Source organism: Trachymyrmex cornetzi, unplaced genomic scaffold (genome assembly GCF_001594075.2).
Source record: "Trachymyrmex cornetzi isolate Tcor2-1 unplaced genomic scaffold, Tcor1.1 scaffold1399, whole genome shotgun sequence".
Taxonomy (NCBI): domain Eukaryota; kingdom Metazoa; phylum Arthropoda; class Insecta; order Hymenoptera; family Formicidae; genus Trachymyrmex; species Trachymyrmex cornetzi.
The window spans coordinates 363,995-384,346 of record NW_017295981.1 but is presented as its reverse complement, the minus strand read 5'-3'; the positions used below and the strand labels follow the sequence as shown (position 1 = coordinate 384,346).

The following is a 20,352-nucleotide window of genomic DNA, read 5'->3' as shown; positions in this document are numbered from 1 at the left end:
GAGAGAGAGAGAGAGAGAGAGAGAGAGAGAGAGAGAGAGAGAGATTCTCATTCACCGTCGGTAGTGCGACTGAAGGGCATGCCACAATTCTCCAGCTCGACGACGGCCTTCGGTGCCTCGCGGGTCATATAGTGAATGGCATCCTGATCGCCTAGCCAGTCCGAGCCCTTGACGGTGTCGTACATATGCCACTGCCAGTTATCGTCCTCCATGTTGCCCAGGGCGGCGTTGATGCCGCCCTGGGCGGCGACTGTGTGCGATCTCGTCGGGAACAGCTTGGTGACCACTGCGGTCTTGAATCCCTCGGCGACGAGGCCATAAGCCGCGCGTAGACCAGCACCGCCGGCTCCCACCACCACCGCGTCATACGTGTGATCCACCAACGGGTACTGCTTGGAGATTTCGTTGGAAATCTTGGCCGTTCGGTTCGGTGTGTGGTGAAGCTTGCGATTGCCGAGAAGCGGCAGTCCCAGCTTGTTCTGTGAAACGGAAGCGAAGTAGAGATACCAAGGGCAAGCAAATCGCAATACAGCATTCTACGATTAAGAGTTCACGTTTATTAACTGATTTACTTACTAGAGCGTTTAATTGACGTAACCGTTGATTGTATAACTTCTATATCTCGTAAATTTTTGATATAAAATTCAAGGATATATATATGATAAAAAATATATTCGGATATACGATATAATATAAAATTCGAATTCTGTTGAAACAGAATTTCAGACAGCGACATACCAGGCAGCATGTCCAGAACAAAATAATGCTGATATCTAGTTTATAGTTGCCTTTATAAGCTCTTTGTTAAGAGCATCATTTTTTTTTCAGATTGCTGAGGAAGCTTCAATTACTTCCTTTCGAATTCGAGAGTTACGTAAGACATCACGTGAATACATTGTTATTTATAATGAGTCACGAATATGCGATTACGTATACGTATGTACGTACGTACGCGTGTATCATATGTGTTTACTTGTGCTCTATTTAGGAGATCATATGGTGATAAGCATTGTTGTAAATAAAGCGTACATATCTCCATATTATAATTGTTTTTATATATTGCACATAATTAAAAATATAATTATATAAAATATAAATATAAACAATTATATAATATACAATTATACAAATAATATTATGTTATTTACAAATAAAATTTTACTCGTCCACGAGCAAATGTTACGAGAATAAAGCGAAATGCTTATGATTAAAATTTACAAATTCTTTTTAAGATATAAAAAGTGGAAACATGATGCAAGCAACATAAAAAAAGATATTATATAAGCAGTTTTAATTAAATGCTTATAATACTAAATGCTGATTCACAACACTTCACGGAAAACTCATATAAATTGCATATATATATTTTATGTCTTTATGAAGATGTAACGAGCTTCTGCAAACAATGGCTTCTACAAACAACTGCGTGGAAGTTAACCTGAAGATCAATTAGCGAGTTAATTAGACCCGCTAGTAGAAAAATAGAGACAGTGCAACGAGTCTCTTCATTGCCGTATATCTTGTTGCAAAATAATTAAAAGTGATAAACACTAGGTATCACTCGGGATATTTGCAGAAAATGATAATTTTCCGTAGCTTATCGTCAACTTACAATTGCTTGTGCTCAAAGATAAGGCAAAAACTACATTTCTGTTTGATCTTAAGATCGCGCAGCAATATCAGTGGCTACGTTTACATCGTGCGCTTAGTCCGCGACCTATACAATAGGTGTTTTTGTTTAACCTACAGTTTAACCTACAGGATAAACAAGGACATCTATTGTATAGGCCGCGGCCTAAATGCGCGGTGTAAACGTAGCCAATATTTCGTTAATTTTTTAAAAAAGTCAATATTACTTTGCTACGTTAAAGGGGAGGGTTTATTTTGGGAATGTTGAAAAAAGATTAGATTAATTTGTTTTATCTTAATTTCGTTCTTAATTAAAAAAAAAAGATTGCTTCGCGATTCAAATATTTATCTAAAAATTCGGTAGTAAATCCACATTGATATAGTTAATCGTGAAAGGCTACGAGATATCATGGAGGTACGTCGGTTAAAAAAAGTAACAACAATGTTTTCAGATAATAATAATTATCTTTTTAATAAAAACGCTCTTGACATCCACATAATTCGCACTGGGATAAAAATCTTGATACAAATTAAGTTCGACGCTATTTTGTGACGATCGTAAATATTTCGTGCGCAATAAACTTTGTACGCACATGTTTTTGAAAGCATGCCGTTAAAACCTGATAAACGAAGACGTGAAATAAAGCTCGTTATCAATCCAGGGCGCGACGCGACATTTCGCACAGGTGTGTCTCACGCTTATCTCGCTGCCTACTGATGTTTTCGTATCGCGTTGCGTCTGTTGTATCTGCGAAAAGATTCTGAAATCTAATTTCAGTTATTCTACAATGTGCTTTTTGTTTTCTGTTTCTTGCTTTTTGCTATTTTTTTACATCTTGTCTTTTTGCTTCTTATCCGGTTTTTTGTTTTGTGTCGCCCGAGATAAAAGTTGACGAACTTTGGAAGAACAGGAAACACGTAGCAAGAAATACAATTGTCGATAAAATGGTTGCAAAGGGGGAAGAAGCAAGAGGCAGAAAGCAAGAAACAGAAAACAAAAAGCACATTGTAAAATAGGCTTAATTCTCTGAATGACGAATTAACGAAAACAATATGAGCTTCCGTTACACGGCACGCTTAATCGGGTTTAATCAGGGATGGCAAGTAACTCGTTACTTGTAACGAAGTAACAGTTAGAGTTACTTTTTTTCAATCAACTATTCATTCAATGAACTATTGTACCTGTTTGGTCTATATTTTGGGATCTAATGGAATCCGCCAATCAAATGCAAGAGCGCTCCGTGAACAGTTGTACACCATTTTGAATTAGTGCTGGAATTTATTTGCAACTTTTAGCCGAATATAAAAAGAATTTTTTTTACAAAAAACATTGTATATGTGTGCTATTTCATATTCATATTCATATTCATATGTGTTTATACTACTTTAATGAAAAACGTCTTTGCCATACAATTTTTTTATCTTTTTATATAAAATTGTAGAACATGTAAAGTAAGCCAGTCTTTTTTTTAATTGTCCTAGGCTGCATTACTCTGATGACCCCGTGTATCATCCTTGTTTAATATCAGGTGAAAAATAAGGATAAAAAGATACATGAAGGCAGTTGGATAACGTTTCTGAATATAGCCCTAATGATATCAATACTACTAGTAAAAGTTCCGATGAAAAAAGTAACTTAAAAGTAACTTAAAGTTACTTTTTCAGTAACTGTAACTGTAACGAATTACTTTTCAGAGTCAATAACTTGTAACGGTAATTAATTACTTTTTGAAAGAGAAAAACTGTAATTGTAATTAATTACTTTTACAAAGTACTTTCCCATCCCTGGGTTTAATAACATCCGTAGTTATGAAATTGGCCAATCATAGTTGTTCTTCGGAAGAATGGAACGATTGTGATTGACCAGTTTTCATAATTACGGATGTTATTAAACCTGATTAAGTATGACGTGTAAATGTAGTTAAATATCGCTACGTCGCCTCGTTCTTTCAAATACCTTGCGGATATCGATACCTCGTTCACCGCTCAAATTAATCGACGTCCATGCCGAAATGCCGTAAAAGTGTATCTCGATTTGGATTCAGAATCGAGCCATCGAGTAGACAGTGTAGACACCATTAGACGGTTAGATGCGACTCGCGACGCGATTCGCGAGCAGCCCCCGCCGACGATGCCGACGCGGCCGAACATATGGAAATAGAATGAATGTGTTCTATCTTGTGGCGGAATTTCTCAGGAACGAGCGAGGAAAGAATTGGGAAGATATTCCCTCGACGGTGAGAAGCTGAGGGGGATGTTGTTTACCACGAGCGGGCGGCAAGACGCGCGTTTCCGGGCGCGTGTATTTATTCGTATGATTCGTCGGTCGCGCGCACCTTACGTAATTGATCCATCGCCGGCGGGACGGCGAATAAAAAATTACATAACGAGCCGAAACGTGAATTCGCGAAACCCTGACCTGCCGCCACGAAGGTAATCCGCCGAATAACGGAGAACGAAGAACGGAGCAACGGGACGTTCGCGACGGATTTTTTTTTCTTCCTTTAAGATGGCGCGAGGCCGCTGGTAACACGAGATTTTCTAGGCCAGGTGTGCCCGAGATCGATCTCTAATTCCGTCGAGGTACGAGTTCCGGTTTTCTCACTCGCGAAAGAACGACCCTTGGTGCCGACGATTGTACTCCCATTTTCTCAGCGAGAGAAATGCGGTCGCGACCGCGTTCTACCTCCACGGGGTGAGAAATCGAGAAACCGCGTGAAGCGTGAAGCGTGAAACGGGGACGTTAAGCCGCAACAGTCTCTATCGTTCGAATTGCGAACGCATGCTCCGGTTCTCACCAGCGCCGTCGATCCGGGCAGACTTCTCGGCAGCAACGACGCCGACAGCTTCAGTAATCCGCTCATCTTATCCGGTCTGCACTCTGCACCTGTGCTTGGCTTCCCGTCCCGTCGATTCGTCGAGTCGAGATACGCCCCCGTGACAGACTCGCGCGCACGCAACACGCGACTAACCCTTACGATATTATCGGTGCTTCGATCCGCTCACTTCGGCGGCTCGACACCGACTGAGACGCCGAGCGTCGCCGGAATGTTGCGCGCGCACAATGCTGCCAACGTACTCCAACGTGCTAGAGTGTTGAGACGTCATCCCGTGTTATCCAAACGTTTTGCATAATGTGTCCGCATGGTTTCGCAGGTGATATGATAATAAAAAATATATAAATATTGAAAAAATTTCAAAATTCAATTTCTTAAAATCCTAATCCGAAGATCAATGAATCTCATTTTCAATCATCTTATATCGCTTCTAAAGGTGACTCTACATGGTCAACAATTAATACTGTCAGTAGATATTAATAAATACTAACAATTTTTCTGATCGGGTGTGGTTAATATTGAGGGATTATGATTCTCGAACATCAGTATCGCTTTATTAGGATCCATATATATGACGGTAGTGTGTAGATAATAGGTCTGTTCTTTTTAGCTAAAGCTCTTGCACAGTTCATCTTTCTTCCTTTTTCCTTTCACGTTGGAGAGGAAAAGAGAAAAGATGAATCATGCGAGAAGTTCATCAGCTAAAAAGAACAGGGCCAATGTACATAAAACTAAGAAATATATTATCAATAATACTGATCGTGTAAGGTTGTAAAAATATTAAAAATATTTCTGATTCAATATTATTGATCAATATTGATCGTGCGTGTAGGGTCACCTTAACGATACGTTGCGCAAAATATTTATGTCGCACGTGTGATCGTACCATGCGTGCAAATAGCCTCACTTTTATTTTACGCATGTGTGATCAAATGTGAAAACAAAAGTGAGAGTTTTAATTTTAATTAAGGAATTTTTGGAAGGAGGCTTAGATGGCTTTAATTTCATATTTTATTTTCTATATTAGAGAGAGAGAGAGAGAGAGAGAGAGAGAAACAAAAGAGATAAATTTTAAATTGTAAAAATATTAAAAATATTTCTGATTCAATATTATTGATCAATATTGATCGTGCGTGTAGGGTCACCTTAACGATACGTTGCGCAAAATATTTATGTCGCACGTGTGATCGTACCATGCGTGCAAATAGCCTCACTTTTATTTTACGCATGTGTGATCAAATGTGAAAACAAAAGTGAGAGTTTTAATTTTAATTAAGGAATTTTTGGAAGGAGGCTTAGATGGCTTTAATTTCATATTTTATTTTCTATATTAGAGAGAGAGAGAGAGAGAGAGAGAGAGAGAGAGAGAAACAAAAGAGATAAATTTTAAAAATAGATATATAATTAACTTTAAAAATTTAATATAATAGGTTTTAATATAATTTGTTTCTTTTAGATTTCTATTTATCTATGTGACATAAAAAATTGTCATGCATGAATATGTATAAATATGTATAAACATACATAAACACGCATATAAATATTCATAAATGTGTATAATTATTTATGAAATATGTCCATACATATTCATACATCCTTCTTTCTATCGTAAAATTACTTTTCAGTGTATTAGAAATAATAATAGTAATGTGAAAACATAAAAAATAATTAAAGGGATAATTTTTGACTTGTTTGTTTTAGAAAAAAACAAGTTTGGAAAAATATTTAAAAAATTGCTTATACATGATTATGCAAAATTTTTTATATATAATTATACATAAATAGTTTTTTTACATTTCTTCAAACTTGATTTTTTCTAAAACAAATAGTGCGAAAATTACCTTTATAATTATTTTTAATGTTTTCGCATTACTATTATTATTTCTATTATACTAAAAAGTAATTTTATAAAAGAAAAAAGGATGTATGAACATGTATGGACATATTTCGTATATAATTATACATGTTTATGAATATTTATGCGTGTTTATGTATGTTTATACATATTTATATATATCCATGCATGAAAAATTTTTTACCGGGATTCATACGCATTAATTCTCAAATAGAATAAAAATAGTCATTATGACATCAAAATGGCTCAAAAATGATTACTAAAATTAATTTTTAATCAGTTATTGATTCATTTAAAAAAAATAAAAGTAAAATAAAATTTTAATGTCATTTTGATGTTGATCGTGACTTGTTATTGCAAACTAAACTGTTTGCATGATGTATGTAATTTTTAAATAATGATCTGCTCGATATATTCTAGTCTGATGTATTTTATTTTATAAATTATATTAATATTCTCTTTGTTCTATAAAATAAAAATCGTAATATTTTAGGAATGTTTAGAGAATTTGCGATTATGATACAGATTATCAGATACGTTTCTTGGATTTGTAGGCATACCTAATATGCATGTTTAATGGAATAAATTAAATGATTGTGGGCCTTCTACAATAAGCCATTAGTCATAAATCAGAAGCTAAAAATTGACCAATCACATTATATATATATATATATATATAAAAGGCCCATTAGTAATAAAATATATATTATCCACACAAAATTTATTAAGCGTTTATCAGCGCGTTTATAATTGCGTTTTCAGCAGAAAGTACAATTCACGATTTATCTCTTACGAAATTAAGTTGCGAATGCATTGACATTGTGAAGTGTCATATCTCCTTTGTACAAAAACGAAAATAAATGGCTAAGAGATTACGAAGTTTCATCACTATTCTTGCATAATTTTTATCACAGCCTCCGGCGAACGTTCAAGGGAATGTTTTTTTAAAATTACCTTAAAAAACGCAACGCCACTTTTGATTCGCTTTCTTTGTTGCAAATTGATATGGACGTTAATTATTTTGCCAGTAAACTACAGTGCGAGGCTATGCAATCTTTATAGAAATCCAATTTATACTGGAAGTTATTTATTTTGAGTATTAAAAACGTTGTTTATTGTTTTTTAAATTATCAAAATAAATAATTAATTACTATCATCCAGTATTAAATTTCTATCAGGAAAGATATCTGTGTGAGAAAAATATTTAAAAGCAATATTTAAGGAAGAAATATTTTTGACGATTTTCTTGTTGCCGTTTCTCCGGTTTCTGGTGGCTTAATTTTCACATTTCGTGCATTTGATTACAAATATGTGTTAAGAGCTGCCGCACACAAAATTCCGCAACAGTGACCGTAAGACGGAAACTTAAGCCGATGAGCCAATCAGGATATTGCTTTAGGTCTACGTAATCTAACGGAAATGGAAATAACAGTAAATTTATCCATGATTTCAACCGGTTGAAACTCGCCTTATGAATAAGTTTACTGCTATTTCTATTTCCGTTAGATCACGTAGATCTAAAGCAGTATCCTGATTGGCTCATCAGCTTAAGTTTACGTCTTAAGGTTACTGTTACAGAAGTTTTGTCTGCGGCAACTCTAAATGATAACGCGACAGCCGACTTAGATTCATAATCGGGTTGCTTCCTTTATGTTTCATTCATCCCGTTGCTAGTTATTCATTTCTTGAGTCAATATGCGCGAACTGCAGGGGGTACATGCTGGGCCTCGGTTTCGTCTAGAGTCGTATCGATAACGGGCCGATAAGAGATATAGATCTGTAAACAGAGCGCGCCGTAAAAATCGCAATGTTTCGCGATAATCAGTAATAATACTAATAAGACATATCTCAGTAGAAGATACGTCATATAAAATATAATAAATCAAATGTGTTTTTAAGAATTAATAAAATTACGTAGTGAATTTTTTAAGGTAAATATTGCTCATGTAATAATCATTAGTAATTCAGTCGACACTACCTACAAGTAATATCGACAATGTAATTTTGCTGTCAACAATGTAACTATTATGTAACACTACATGTAAATATTTATATCAAGTGCGAAATTATTTTAACGTTATGCTACTCATAATTATTGAGTACGAAATTAAAACAATGACACTCTCCAAAAGACCGTTGATCTCCATCGCATATTTGTGCGCACACACACACACACACACACACACACACACACACACATATATATATATATATATAAATCTCTCATTAATAAAATCATGAAATATGTAATACAGGCAATAGGAGTCGACGCTGGTTATCAATTAGCGCAATTTTTCTTAATACTAAAAATGTAAACCTTAACTTTGAACATTTCCACTCATGGTTTGAGTCTTCATCAGCAATCTTTCACCCTATATCGGTGACCTTCCTCTATTATTACATGTCATTAAAATTTTAAAATATTCATTAGGCTCGTAGCTCTTCTCGTTATTATTATTTAAAACAATGATGTTATGTTACTTTTAGTTTGTATCGACTGGATATATTTCAGTAGCTTTTTTCTAATGAAGCGTAAAACCTTTTGCATTTTCATTTGTAATCATCGAAAAGTTTGACCTTGTTTTGTCAACTACACTCTCTCAAAGAGAATTTAATTGCATTTACTCTTGTGGCATTTTAACTAACCGTTCCATCCTCCTGAGCCCACGTAAGCGAATGTTTACGCCAATGTTCCGTGTAAGGTCGTTTCTTTTGTCCCTGGAGCGGTTTCGTATAATCATACTCGTCAATTCTGTCCTAGAAACGAAATAACCGTTCACGATAATTTCTCTCGATTCAATTGGCTGAGAAGCTCATAATTAAAATTATATTTATGAATTCGAAAAATGCAACCGACAACATTACTTATTTGAATTAATTATTTATACAAATTTATGACATTTCAATTTTTTTTTGTTAGTATAATTTCCCTATTTGAACCTTGAAATCTTCCCTGGCGTGCGATCCTCTCGATTCCTTTCGATTTTCGGCTGCGTATACAGTGTGCATGCAGACTAGCATCATGTTTTGCAGCTCCAAGGCCTCGACGAGCTCGGTGTTCCAAATGAGGGATTGATCTTGCACCTAAAAAAGACATTACAAAGCGATCCACATGTGCATCTGGGTCTTGATAAAGTGTCTCGTATTATTATCATCTTATGCAACGACGCGTTGTTGCGCCATCGACCGCGACCTAGTGGTGCTATTATTTCATGTAATCATATCGGGCTATTGTTAATCATTCCGTTACTGCAAATTGAGATTTCTGTAAACTGTACAAATTTTCGGATGAGTAATTACGAAATTAATTCGCGAATCTTGGACTAATACGAATTAAAAATAACAGGGTTGTCACAGACCTCGAAAACCGGGATAACCGGGAAAAGTCAGAGAAAAGTCAGATAAATTAAAATCAGTCATGGAAAACCGGAAAAGTCAAGAGAAAATATAAAAGAGACTAGAATTTTGGACTTTTTTTATTCACAATTCCCTTAAACTGCTCCTATTCCAAATAATTTTTATAATTTTTTAGATATTATATCTGACGTTTATAGTCAAATATGTTGAAAACTCGTGCACTTTAAACAATTAAAAAAAATATATATATATAATTAAAATTTATATCTTGTTCAGTAATTTTATTTGATCGTTCTTTTTCATTATAACTACATTCTTTTTTCAAATACTAATTAATTTTTTGTTGGCTTGAATTTACACCCAAAATTTTATTATGCTACTAAGCTTCTTTTGCGTTTTTAATAATATAAGCTAACTTTCTTATAATCCTTAATTCTAAATGTTAAAATTTTTTACATATTTTGTTATGTTAAAATTTTTACATATTTTATAATTTTATATTGATCATGGAAATTTTCCGTTTTTATCTGGAAAATCTGGAAAAGTCAGGGAATTTTAAAATTCATTTTACGTGACAACCTTGAATAAGATAAACAGAATAATTTTCATAATATAATATAATATCTATAATATATAATAATCCATTCTCCATAATATATAATTTTATAATCCTAATATAGTATATTTATTTCAACATATCCCTTAAATTTTTATCCATCATTGAGCAAATTTTATTTAAAAATATTTCGCTTAATTTATGTTTTAAATTTCTAAATTTCTTCCTCTCTAAATAATTTTACAATTAATAACGCTGAGGTGCATTAACAGCTTACGCATAAATCCGGCAGATCACAGGTGTAGAGACGGGACATCTCCCTGCATCCGCGCTGCAAAATGTCGCAAGTTCTGAATACTCCGCAGTATTTCTGCATCGTACGTTGCATCTGTTCACGCAGCTCGGCCACGGGAACGCAGCCTTTCGCATAACGGGTTGCGTCGAAACGACAAATCGACTGCTCACCAATGTCCTGCATCCAAATCGGTTTTTGACGGCATTTACATAATTTATGACTCGTAAAACGCCTCCTCGATTTGAACGCGCAAGTCCTTGTTTCACGATCTTAATATACAACTTTAAGAAAAGACTTATATATCGAAAAAAGAAAAAAGATATGTACAAAAAAATTAAAATAGTAATATAAAAAATTAATTTAAAGATATATATTAAAAACGTATATATAAAGGAATTGCCAAAATATTTATAATATTAATTGTTGTAATTGTTATTGCTTAATTATACTGCTTGTTATAATTGTTTATATGTAATAATAACAAAAAGATTTTTTGCCGATTAATCTTAAGACGTAACATCGTGAAATGTAATGGGGAGACGGTAATGTGCAATATATATTGCGTCTCATTAATTCGCAGCGACAAAAAGTTGCCTTTCAGAATGTAGAGAAATGTTTTTAAGGTAACTTTTTCCTTACTGACGACAGATCTCCGTGACGTTCGCCAGGCCTGGCAATGCAATCGATTTGATCGGCGATGGCTTTACCAAAGACCACAATTTCTAAGAGACTGTTAGCGCCCAAGCGATTAGCACCGTGAACGGACGCACACGCGGTCTCGCCGGCTGCCCAGAGACCTTCGATCGATCTGTCCTCCTCATTTTCTCGTGTTAATACCTGACAAGGTATTATTTATGACAAAAATGCAATTACGTCATTAAGTACCTACGACATAACCGCGATAATCATAAATCTCTGTGTAAACGTGTTTACTTGCATGATCTGTAGAAATAATCGAATACTGCGCGATTACTTTTATACAATAAAACAATGAAGTGTATTAATGATAATAATATGATTGTATCACGTAATATACATACAGATACGTTTTGTATGTTTGATTAATAACCCGGGGAAAAAATAATTTATATATAATTATATAAAATTATATAAAATTATATAAAATGGACATATTTTATATATAATTATGTATATAATTCTGTATAGAGGAAAGGTCCCTATTATGAGATACCGAGTTCATTTTGGATAAATGCTAGAAGTCTATGGGCAGAATTTCAAAAAATGATAGGTTATTTTGAAGGGAATTTAATAAGCTTTAACATAACTTTATATAAAATTTAATTCAAGTTCCATTTTTTTTTTGAAAATTAAAGAAATGTAAAAAGTGAGCAAATCGCAAACTCAAAAAATTCTGCTCTTGATATGAGATGCCCCGAGAAATTGAAAGTAAAACGTAAAATATATCAATATTGCAATTAAAAAACTTTATTTCATGTTTCTAAAATGCAAACAAATACAGCCAGCGTACACTCAAACTCTTTTGTTTTCGAAGTGAGACATTCAATCGGGGTGTCGAGCACTACTCGCCGCTCGGTGCGATTGACTCGTGATCTGTAGATTCGGGTTCGATCCCACTTGGGGCCTCACATACACGCGATTTTTCGCGTTCGCCGTTCGGATTCGGCCATCGACATCTAGAATGGACCGATGAACTGAAGCCTGATTGGTTGTTGTTAATCCAACAGTAGTTAGAAACAACAGTAAACAGAGAAAGAACGATCTTATTATTCCTGCCTCTCACTCTAATCGTCTTTCTACCCCCACCATTGCCATCAGCGGTCCATTCTAGATGTCGATGGATTCGGTTGTAGGTCCCATCTCGAGTGCAGTTGACAAACTCTAAGGAATAAGAGAATGCAAACAACCAAATGCGAAACATCGACATAGTAAGTTTAAATTTGTGATTTTCAAATTTAAGTTGTGCAATCTGCTTTTCCTGATCTCGAAATTTTTCAACTTCTACTTGCTACTGCTTTAATCCATTTCTTATCGAATTATTAATTTCTTCTGTTTCTCTTAATTTATTTTGCATTTCAGAAGCAATTATATTATTTTCTTCTTGAAGATTTTGTAGCATTTGCTGTTGCTCCTCCAGTTTATCTTTCATCGAATTATTGTTTAATTCTGCTTCTGTTAGTTTATTTTGAAGATCAGTTATTTTACATTGCACAGTTCATCTTTTTCAAATGAAATGATCTCACTATTCGACAAAGTTTGAATAAATGGTATTTCTAATTCTACATTTCGTGTTAATTTATCTTCTAATACAATATTGCGTTGTTCGGCTTCATTAAGTTTTTCTCGCAGTTCAGATGCCATATGTTCGTATCCATCTTTTTCAGCTGTAAGAACAGCTATCTGTTTGTATAGATCAGGAACGTTTCGCACCTCTATTTTTTGTGCAGACAGCTGTGCAATTTTTTTTTCTAAATCTGGTATTCTTTCTAACTCTGTTGCTTGAACGTTTAATTGATCTTCTGCTAAAGTATATTGTAATTCAGCTGCAGTAAACTTTTTACGAAGTTCAGATGCTATATATTCGAAAATGTCCTTATCAGATGTGACATTTTCTAATTGCTTTTCAAACTGTGACCGTTTTTCCTGGAGTTCAGATAAATAGTCTTCACAATGTAGCTGCTTTTCCAAGGTTGTGAATTCCTTAAGCTCTGTTCTTCCGTCAAATTACGGATTCTGTCTCGCAGAGTATGCTTTGGTGTATCAGGTGAGTTATTGCTAGTTATAAACAAAGCATGATTAAAATAATTGTCAAACAAAATCAAATTAATTTTTCTGTACTACTTACCTTACAGTTAGAGTGGACGCCTTAATTTTGTCAAATGCGATGTTTGTCACGATATGTAACAAATGGATGCTCATCGCTACTGATGTCTTCGTCACGATTTGCTTTACTATTCATAAGTTCCAGCTCAAAATCAGTAAAGGCTATTTGGAATGCTATAAGAATAATACACATATCTTTAATTTATAATTAAGTTTATCAAAATATTCAATTTGCATAGTATAAAAAATTAACGCACATGAATCCATAGTAGTATCAGATTTATGCCTAATATGTGATTTGATAGGTACCATTTCTTTGATTGGTGATAAATGTGAGCACGTTGAAAAGAGATAAAGATGTATTTAATTTATTAAACCCACCAGTGCCGCACCAAGTCTCCTTTTTTCTTTAGCCTTGAACGATGCTATAGTATTGCGATTAGCGGCAGTAATGATCCGAGTTTGCAGTAATCTAATACGCTCTTTTAGATTCTGATTAACGCGATCTTTCTCTTGCATTTTAGATTCCATTTCTTGAAAATCATTTCAGCAGTTGTTTGAATTAACCGTTTCATTCTCTAAAAATATGAATTTATTATGTAAGTTAAAAGATCTTAAGAAATATAAATATTTGCTTCTTCTTACAGTACTATTCTGGGTATTTCGTGTCCGACTTCTGTTCGTGCAAATTTTTCACAAATTCGACAAATTAAATAATATATACATTTTATTATTTTCCAAAAGAAGTCTAAACATTTGTTCTAAAAAGTTAAAAGTATGTTCGTGAATTTTTAGAAATTTTTTTGAACTATTTTGAATAAGTTAAAATTCTTAAAAAATGGACGAATTCGAAATACCTAGGCTTGTACCGATGAGACATCGCTTAATTTGTGCCTGGTACTATAAGGATTAAAAGACTTCATCGTGTGATTGTGTAGAAAATTCAATCACAAAATTTTCCATAATAATCCAAAATAAAACATTTATAATATACACTTACTTCTAATTCTGTGTGTAATTTATCTGGTTGTTTTGCATATAGGTAGTTTTAAAAGTACACCGTCAGACATAACTTGGTTCAATTTAGAGGGTCATTTTTTACATTTCTAGTTCTAGATGCAAACTTATTCATTAAAAAATATAAAATCAGTTACACTACGTTAATATACATCAAATAATTTCAAAAATACTAGAGCACGAGCATGGCATGGCAGAAATTCCGAGTTTGGCCCTGGTAATAGGGTTGCCATCTGTCCTCTTTTCCCCGGACACCTTCCTCTTTTTTATGACGTCCGGGGACGTCCGGGAGGGTTTTCGAAAGGCGTCCGAGATAATCATGAGAGTCCAGGGTTTTATATAAAAAGGAAATATTTTTTGACTGGATGGCAAAAAAAACTTTGGCGTATAAGTAGTGTTGACATTAAAGATTGGCAGCCCTGTAGGGCGCAGGTTGAGAATAAAATTTATCCATATATAGTGTAATGCTAGCTGCATACCAGCGCGACACGCGATATTCAATGAGCGTATAGCTTTAGAATGAGAACATCGGTAAAGCTGTACGCTCATTGGATATCGCGTGTCGCACGCGATCTGTAAGATATTATACTGTAAACATGATAATAAAGAAGTGATAGTATTGTGCAATTTGTAAGGAAAAAGCAATTAAATATATGTACTTATAGCGTTTTCGGCCCGGCTGGGTTTGCATCAACTTGGGTTGGATTAATGGCGGATTTTGTGCTCTCCTATTGGTAGAGCGTGTGACGTCAACCCATAGGAAAGATTAATCCAACCAAGATTAGTGCAAACCCGATCGGGCGAAAACGCTATTAAGAAGATAGATCAAATATTTTTTGATAACGTCTTATCAATTAAAGAAAAACCCCTGTTAATGGAAATATTATTTATCTAAAAATTTAAAAGGCTTATATGTGAAATAATTATTTCTAGAGCACTAAAAAAGGTAAGCAAATGTATGCGTCCGGGGTTCCCGGTTCGTCAGTTCTAGTTTTTAACTTTTTGAAATGGCAACCCTACCTGGTAGGAATCAAAATAATTACGCTCGTGTCTCTTCTCGGAAAAAAAGAGTAACCTTCCAAGAGTATCCTTGCTCACAGAAACACCTCACGAAAAATTCGCCGTTCGGAACCGGCATTAAAAATATAGGTCCCATATACTTGTGGCAATTGAATAATCAGCGTGCGCCCCACAAGCATATGAGAGAAGTGTAACAGGCTAGAGGCTTAACGTAAACAGAAGAAAAAATACTAACGATAATGTGCATTGAGTCTCGTCTAAAGCAGCTGGTGTTACTGCACATTCATTTTGAAGGGAATTTAATAAGCTTTAAGATAACTTTATATAAAATTTAATTCAAATTCCATTTTTTTTTTAATTAAAAAAATGTAAAAAGTGAGCAAATCGCAAACTCAAAAAATTGTGCTCCTAATATGAGATGCCCCGAGAAATTAAAAGTAAAACACAAAATATATCAGTATTGCAATTAAAAAACTTTATTTCATGTTTTTAAAATGCAAACAAATAGCCAGCTCGCGAGAAAAATGAGCATGCAATAGATTAAACCCAGAACTCGTCTTCAGGTAGTTGGAATCAAGCATCGCAGATGTACAGTAGGCACGTTCATTTCGGGTGTCTTTTTTATTACTGTACAATAACATTTACTCTTTAGCAACGATTTTCACTATAACATACGAGCATGGGTTTCTTCATATTGGAAATACCCTGGGTATCTCATATTACGATTTCCACGCCTTATGGTTTTACAATCATCAAATCTAACTTCTGTAATTAAACAATTCAACATATCCCGTATTTTTCTGCTATTACGATCTTACTCTATCACTACATGAAGAATTTATTGCCAAATATTTATTTATTAAATAATAAACAAGGTTTAAAGGCTGATCTCAATAAAACTTGAAGACATCCAAATTTTATAATTTTTTTTACAATAATTACAGGTATGATCTAATAATGAATTTTCTACTAAATAATTTTCAATCCAAGAGTAATAAATTCATGGTGATTCGAGAAATCTTAATGCACTATTTAAAATGGGACACCCAGTATAATACATATAAATATGCATAATTATATATAATTATATATAAAATATGTCCATTTATATACAATTATATAAAATTATATAAAATTGTTTCACGGGAATGTAATATATTTATAGTAAGAGCCCAGACACAAGCTTTTGCATAAGGCATAACGCATAGTGCATAAGCGAATCAACTAATCAGAAGCTTTCCTTTCCTCGCATTCTATGGAAAAGAAGAATTTTGATTGGTTGATTCTCTTATGCACTATGTATTTATGCGTTATGCAAGAGTTTGTGCTGCGGCCATTATATTCGATATAAATATAACGTAATATTTTTTGCAATAAATTTATTTACAGTTTTTCAGCATATTAACATATTTTTAATAAGATGCCAGATTGAGCATCAAATTATTAAAATTGCTTGTCAATTTAATTCGTAATATCACTACAGTAGTTTAATTGCGTTTATTCGTGTAAGTCCGGAAAACCAATTCAGCGCGCAGTTCGAATGACTACAAATATATATATGCAAGTACATATATAGTATAAGTATATTAGTAATTCAGATTGAATTATTTCAACATTAAGATCTAGCTTTGACAGTAAAATTTTATATTTTATAAAATATATTTAAAATTATAAAATAGTGACCAAAACGATTAATTTGATGCAATTTCCACATCAGTTACAGTTAAAGATAATAATAATAATAATAATAATAAATAAATTGGTTAGTCAAAAATAATTAAAATAATGATAAAAATGAATAAATCATATGTGTAAATATAAATTAATTTCTTACTTGCGCACGCCAATTTGTAGGTATACCGCCCATGTTATAATGTACCGTGGGAATCACGGGAATCGGTTGTTTCGTCACGTCTACTCCGGCAAATACCCAGGCGAGATGCGAAATTCCGGGCAGCCTCTCGCGTATCAATTCAGCCGGCAAATGAGTCAACTGCAAATAAATATGATCCTTCTTCTCCCCGACGCCCCTACGAGAAATAATACGAAATAATATATTTTTCCTAAAAAGAAAGCCTCTATATAAGACATATCATATGTCATATCTTATTTGTATTTATTGTGCATTACGTTTAATCTTTATTTCTAATTTTTTTATTTCTTCAAAATTTAATATATTTATTCCTATTCCTAATATTTCTTCCATCATATATAGAATCTGTTGCCGGATGCGTCATGTCAGAGAATGTTGCCACATGCGTCACATATTCTTGAGCAATGACGTGTAACTAATTCAACATAATTAACAGTGTATTTTAACTTCTAGTCGAGATAATGAATAGCGTTTATATAGAGATGTAAAAAACCGATATTTTTTATTTCGGAGAAAAGTATCAAGTAAAAAACTAGTTTTTTTATTGTAAATAACGGTATTTTTGACCAAATTACATAAAATTCATGAAAAAACATATAAGTAGTTATTTCAATATAATTATTTGAATGACAGATATTTTATATTTAAAAGCTAAATAAGTAATGTTATTAATACAGATAATACTTTATAAGTATAATAGATACTGTTTTGTTGCATATTGGTTATAATTGTACTCCATATTTTAATTATTTTGAGACAACATCTCAATATAATATTGATTCAAGAGTAATTAAAGATTTGATGAACGTTGTCTCACGAATTTAAATTTAGAATGTATAATTACAATCACAGAGCATACGACAAAAACAGTGTCAATTAGTCTAGTAATACTTACTTAACTTTTAAAAATTGAAGTATAGTGTAAAATGTCATTCAAATAATAGTGAAAAGTAAAATATATTTATAGCCATCGACATTATACTATATTAATCATTATACTATATTTTAACTTTTATAACTATTTTTACACAGAAATCTTACGGATAAGTGCAAAAACTAAATTCTGAAACAAATAGTACACCGTCGTAATCGTGAAATGCTAAACAAAAATATCCGAGTAAAAAGCTGTCAAAGCCTAAAGAAAAGAACCATTATTTCCTGAGTTTTTTACCTTAAAATTCTAAAATTTTTCCGTCGTTTACATCTCTGATAGCGTTTTAGAAACTCATAGCTTTTTCCTTGCTTATTTACTTAAATATAGATCTATTGTAAAATTTATTTAGTGCTTTCTAAATTAAGATTTGCATGTATGCAAGCAAGTTTGTTTACAACTACAAAAAAAATTTTCTTTTAATAATTCTATTGCCTTTATACAATATGTTCTGGACATTTCTACAGGCTCTCCATCCTTCCTTTCATATGATAAGTTAAATACGCTAACTCTTGGTTTTTTTGCAAAGGGAAAAAATGCGAATTAGAATACAAAGGATTACGCCAACCTTCCGTTCAGTATTTCCATAGTCATAGCTCTCGACACGACGTCGCGGGAAGCTAAATCCTTAGCCACTGGCGCGTACTTCTCCATGAAGAACTCTCCCATAGAGTTGACGAGTTTGCCGCCTTCTCCCCGGCTACCCTCGGTTATAAGTATGCCACTTCCATAAATACCTACAGTGCAAAAATCAATCAGTTAAAAGAACTTGAATGAGGAAGAATAAGAGTAGTTATCCGCGAGATGTGTAGCTAATATGAAAATACCGGTCGGGTGAAATTGAATGAATTCCATATCTTGCAACGGCAATCCGGCTCGACATGCGATCGCCATGCCGTCACCAGTGCAGGCGTGCGCAGCGGTGCAGGAGAAGTAACATCTTTCGGCACCACCTGTTGCAATCACCTGCGAGATGATACCCGTGTAGAAAATTGTTAGGGCTTACAAAAGGGCCTTATAAGTATACCCTAAAATTTATCGGGCAGATAACTTGGGCCCTACATGGCATGTAACAAATTGTTTACCAGACCCCTATAAAGAAAAATTATCGGGGCCCTATAAGGAAAAATTATCAGAGCCCTATAAGGAAAAATTATCAGGGCTTTTACAAGGAAAAATTATCAGGGCCCTATAAGGAAAAACTATCAGGGCCGTGTAAAGAAAATTTATCAGGGCCCTGTAAGGAAAAATTATCAGGGTCTTATGAGGAAATATTACGGGAATTAATTTTATGTTAATTTGAAACGGTCACCCATCCGAATGCGAACCACCATTCGCGTTGCTTGACCTCTGTAATCGTACGGAAACTGCTACTTCGATGATTCACGAATGTTAATGAACATATAGTTGTGATATATCTGTCAATATAATCCTGATAGAAATTTGTGCAATTTAACTGAACATCCAGTCAGTATTTTTTTGTACGTGCCCATACGCACTTTTAGGGAATGAAACACCCTTTAGAAAAAAATTTGGTTTTTCTCTTTTAGAAAATTTTTTTCTATCTCTTACAGTTCCGACGATATTCGCTTCAAAAGAGAAAAATTTTTTTCCAAGGAGTGTTTTATCCTTTAAAAGTGCGTATAGGCGCATATAAAAAAATACGTGTCGCTTATTTTTATCTGGAGAATAACATACTAATATGGCATCTCTAATCAATTCTTTTCAGGCACCTATAAGTTAGCCTTAATAAATAAATATTTATAAAGTTGATACGTTCTTATCAAATCCCGATAAGGACCTCATCAGATATAAATAAGGAAGCCTTACACTTATGGAATCCCTAATAAATCCTTTCCAGGCCCTTATAAGTTAGCCCTAATAAATAAGTATTTATAAAATTAATACATCCCTATCAAATCGCGATAAGGGCCTCATCATATATAAATAAGGAAGCCTTACTTATGGCATTCCTACCAAATCTTGATAAGGGCCTCATCAGAAATATGTTACATAGTGAAATCCCTAACAAATTTCTACACGAGTAGTTGTTTTATCATCAATATCGATTTATTTGAATTATTAGTATATTTCATAAAATTAATATTCATACATTAATATATGGAAAGTGAATAGCAATTAAGCATCTACGAACAAAAATGGAAACGGTATTTAATATA

At 33.6% G+C, this 20,352-nt stretch overlaps 2 protein-coding genes across 2 annotated transcripts in view; both read right to left on the bottom strand.

Annotated features, from left to right (window-relative positions):
* SdhA (succinate dehydrogenase, subunit A (flavoprotein)) overlaps positions 1–4,493 on the bottom strand; it is a 12,131-nt gene extending 7,638 nt beyond the window's left edge. Inside the window, exons 1-2 of the mRNA XM_018523042.1 lie at positions 4,428–4,493; positions 56–479 (exon numbers count right to left, since the gene is read on the bottom strand). Coding sequence (XP_018378544.1) covers positions 56–479; positions 4,428–4,493 — 490 coding nt within the window. The remainder of the gene's footprint in view (positions 1–55; positions 480–4,427) is intronic.
* Positions 4,494–7,872: 3,379 nt separating this feature from the next.
* The window catches only part of LOC108771130 (succinate dehydrogenase [ubiquinone] flavoprotein subunit, mitochondrial), a 16,104-nt gene continuing 3,624 nt past the window's right edge, over positions 7,873–20,352 (bottom strand). Inside the window, exons 5-12 of the mRNA XM_018523041.1 lie at positions 19,000–19,138; positions 18,741–18,909; positions 17,203–17,398; positions 11,169–11,366; positions 10,512–10,706; positions 9,262–9,405; positions 8,968–9,078; positions 7,873–8,098 (exon numbers count right to left, since the gene is read on the bottom strand). Coding sequence (XP_018378543.1) covers positions 8,012–8,098; positions 8,968–9,078; positions 9,262–9,405; positions 10,512–10,706; positions 11,169–11,366; positions 17,203–17,398; positions 18,741–18,909; positions 19,000–19,138 — 1,239 coding nt within the window. The 3' untranslated portion in view covers positions 7,873–8,011. The remainder of the gene's footprint in view (positions 8,099–8,967; positions 9,079–9,261; positions 9,406–10,511; positions 10,707–11,168; positions 11,367–17,202; positions 17,399–18,740; positions 18,910–18,999; positions 19,139–20,352) is intronic.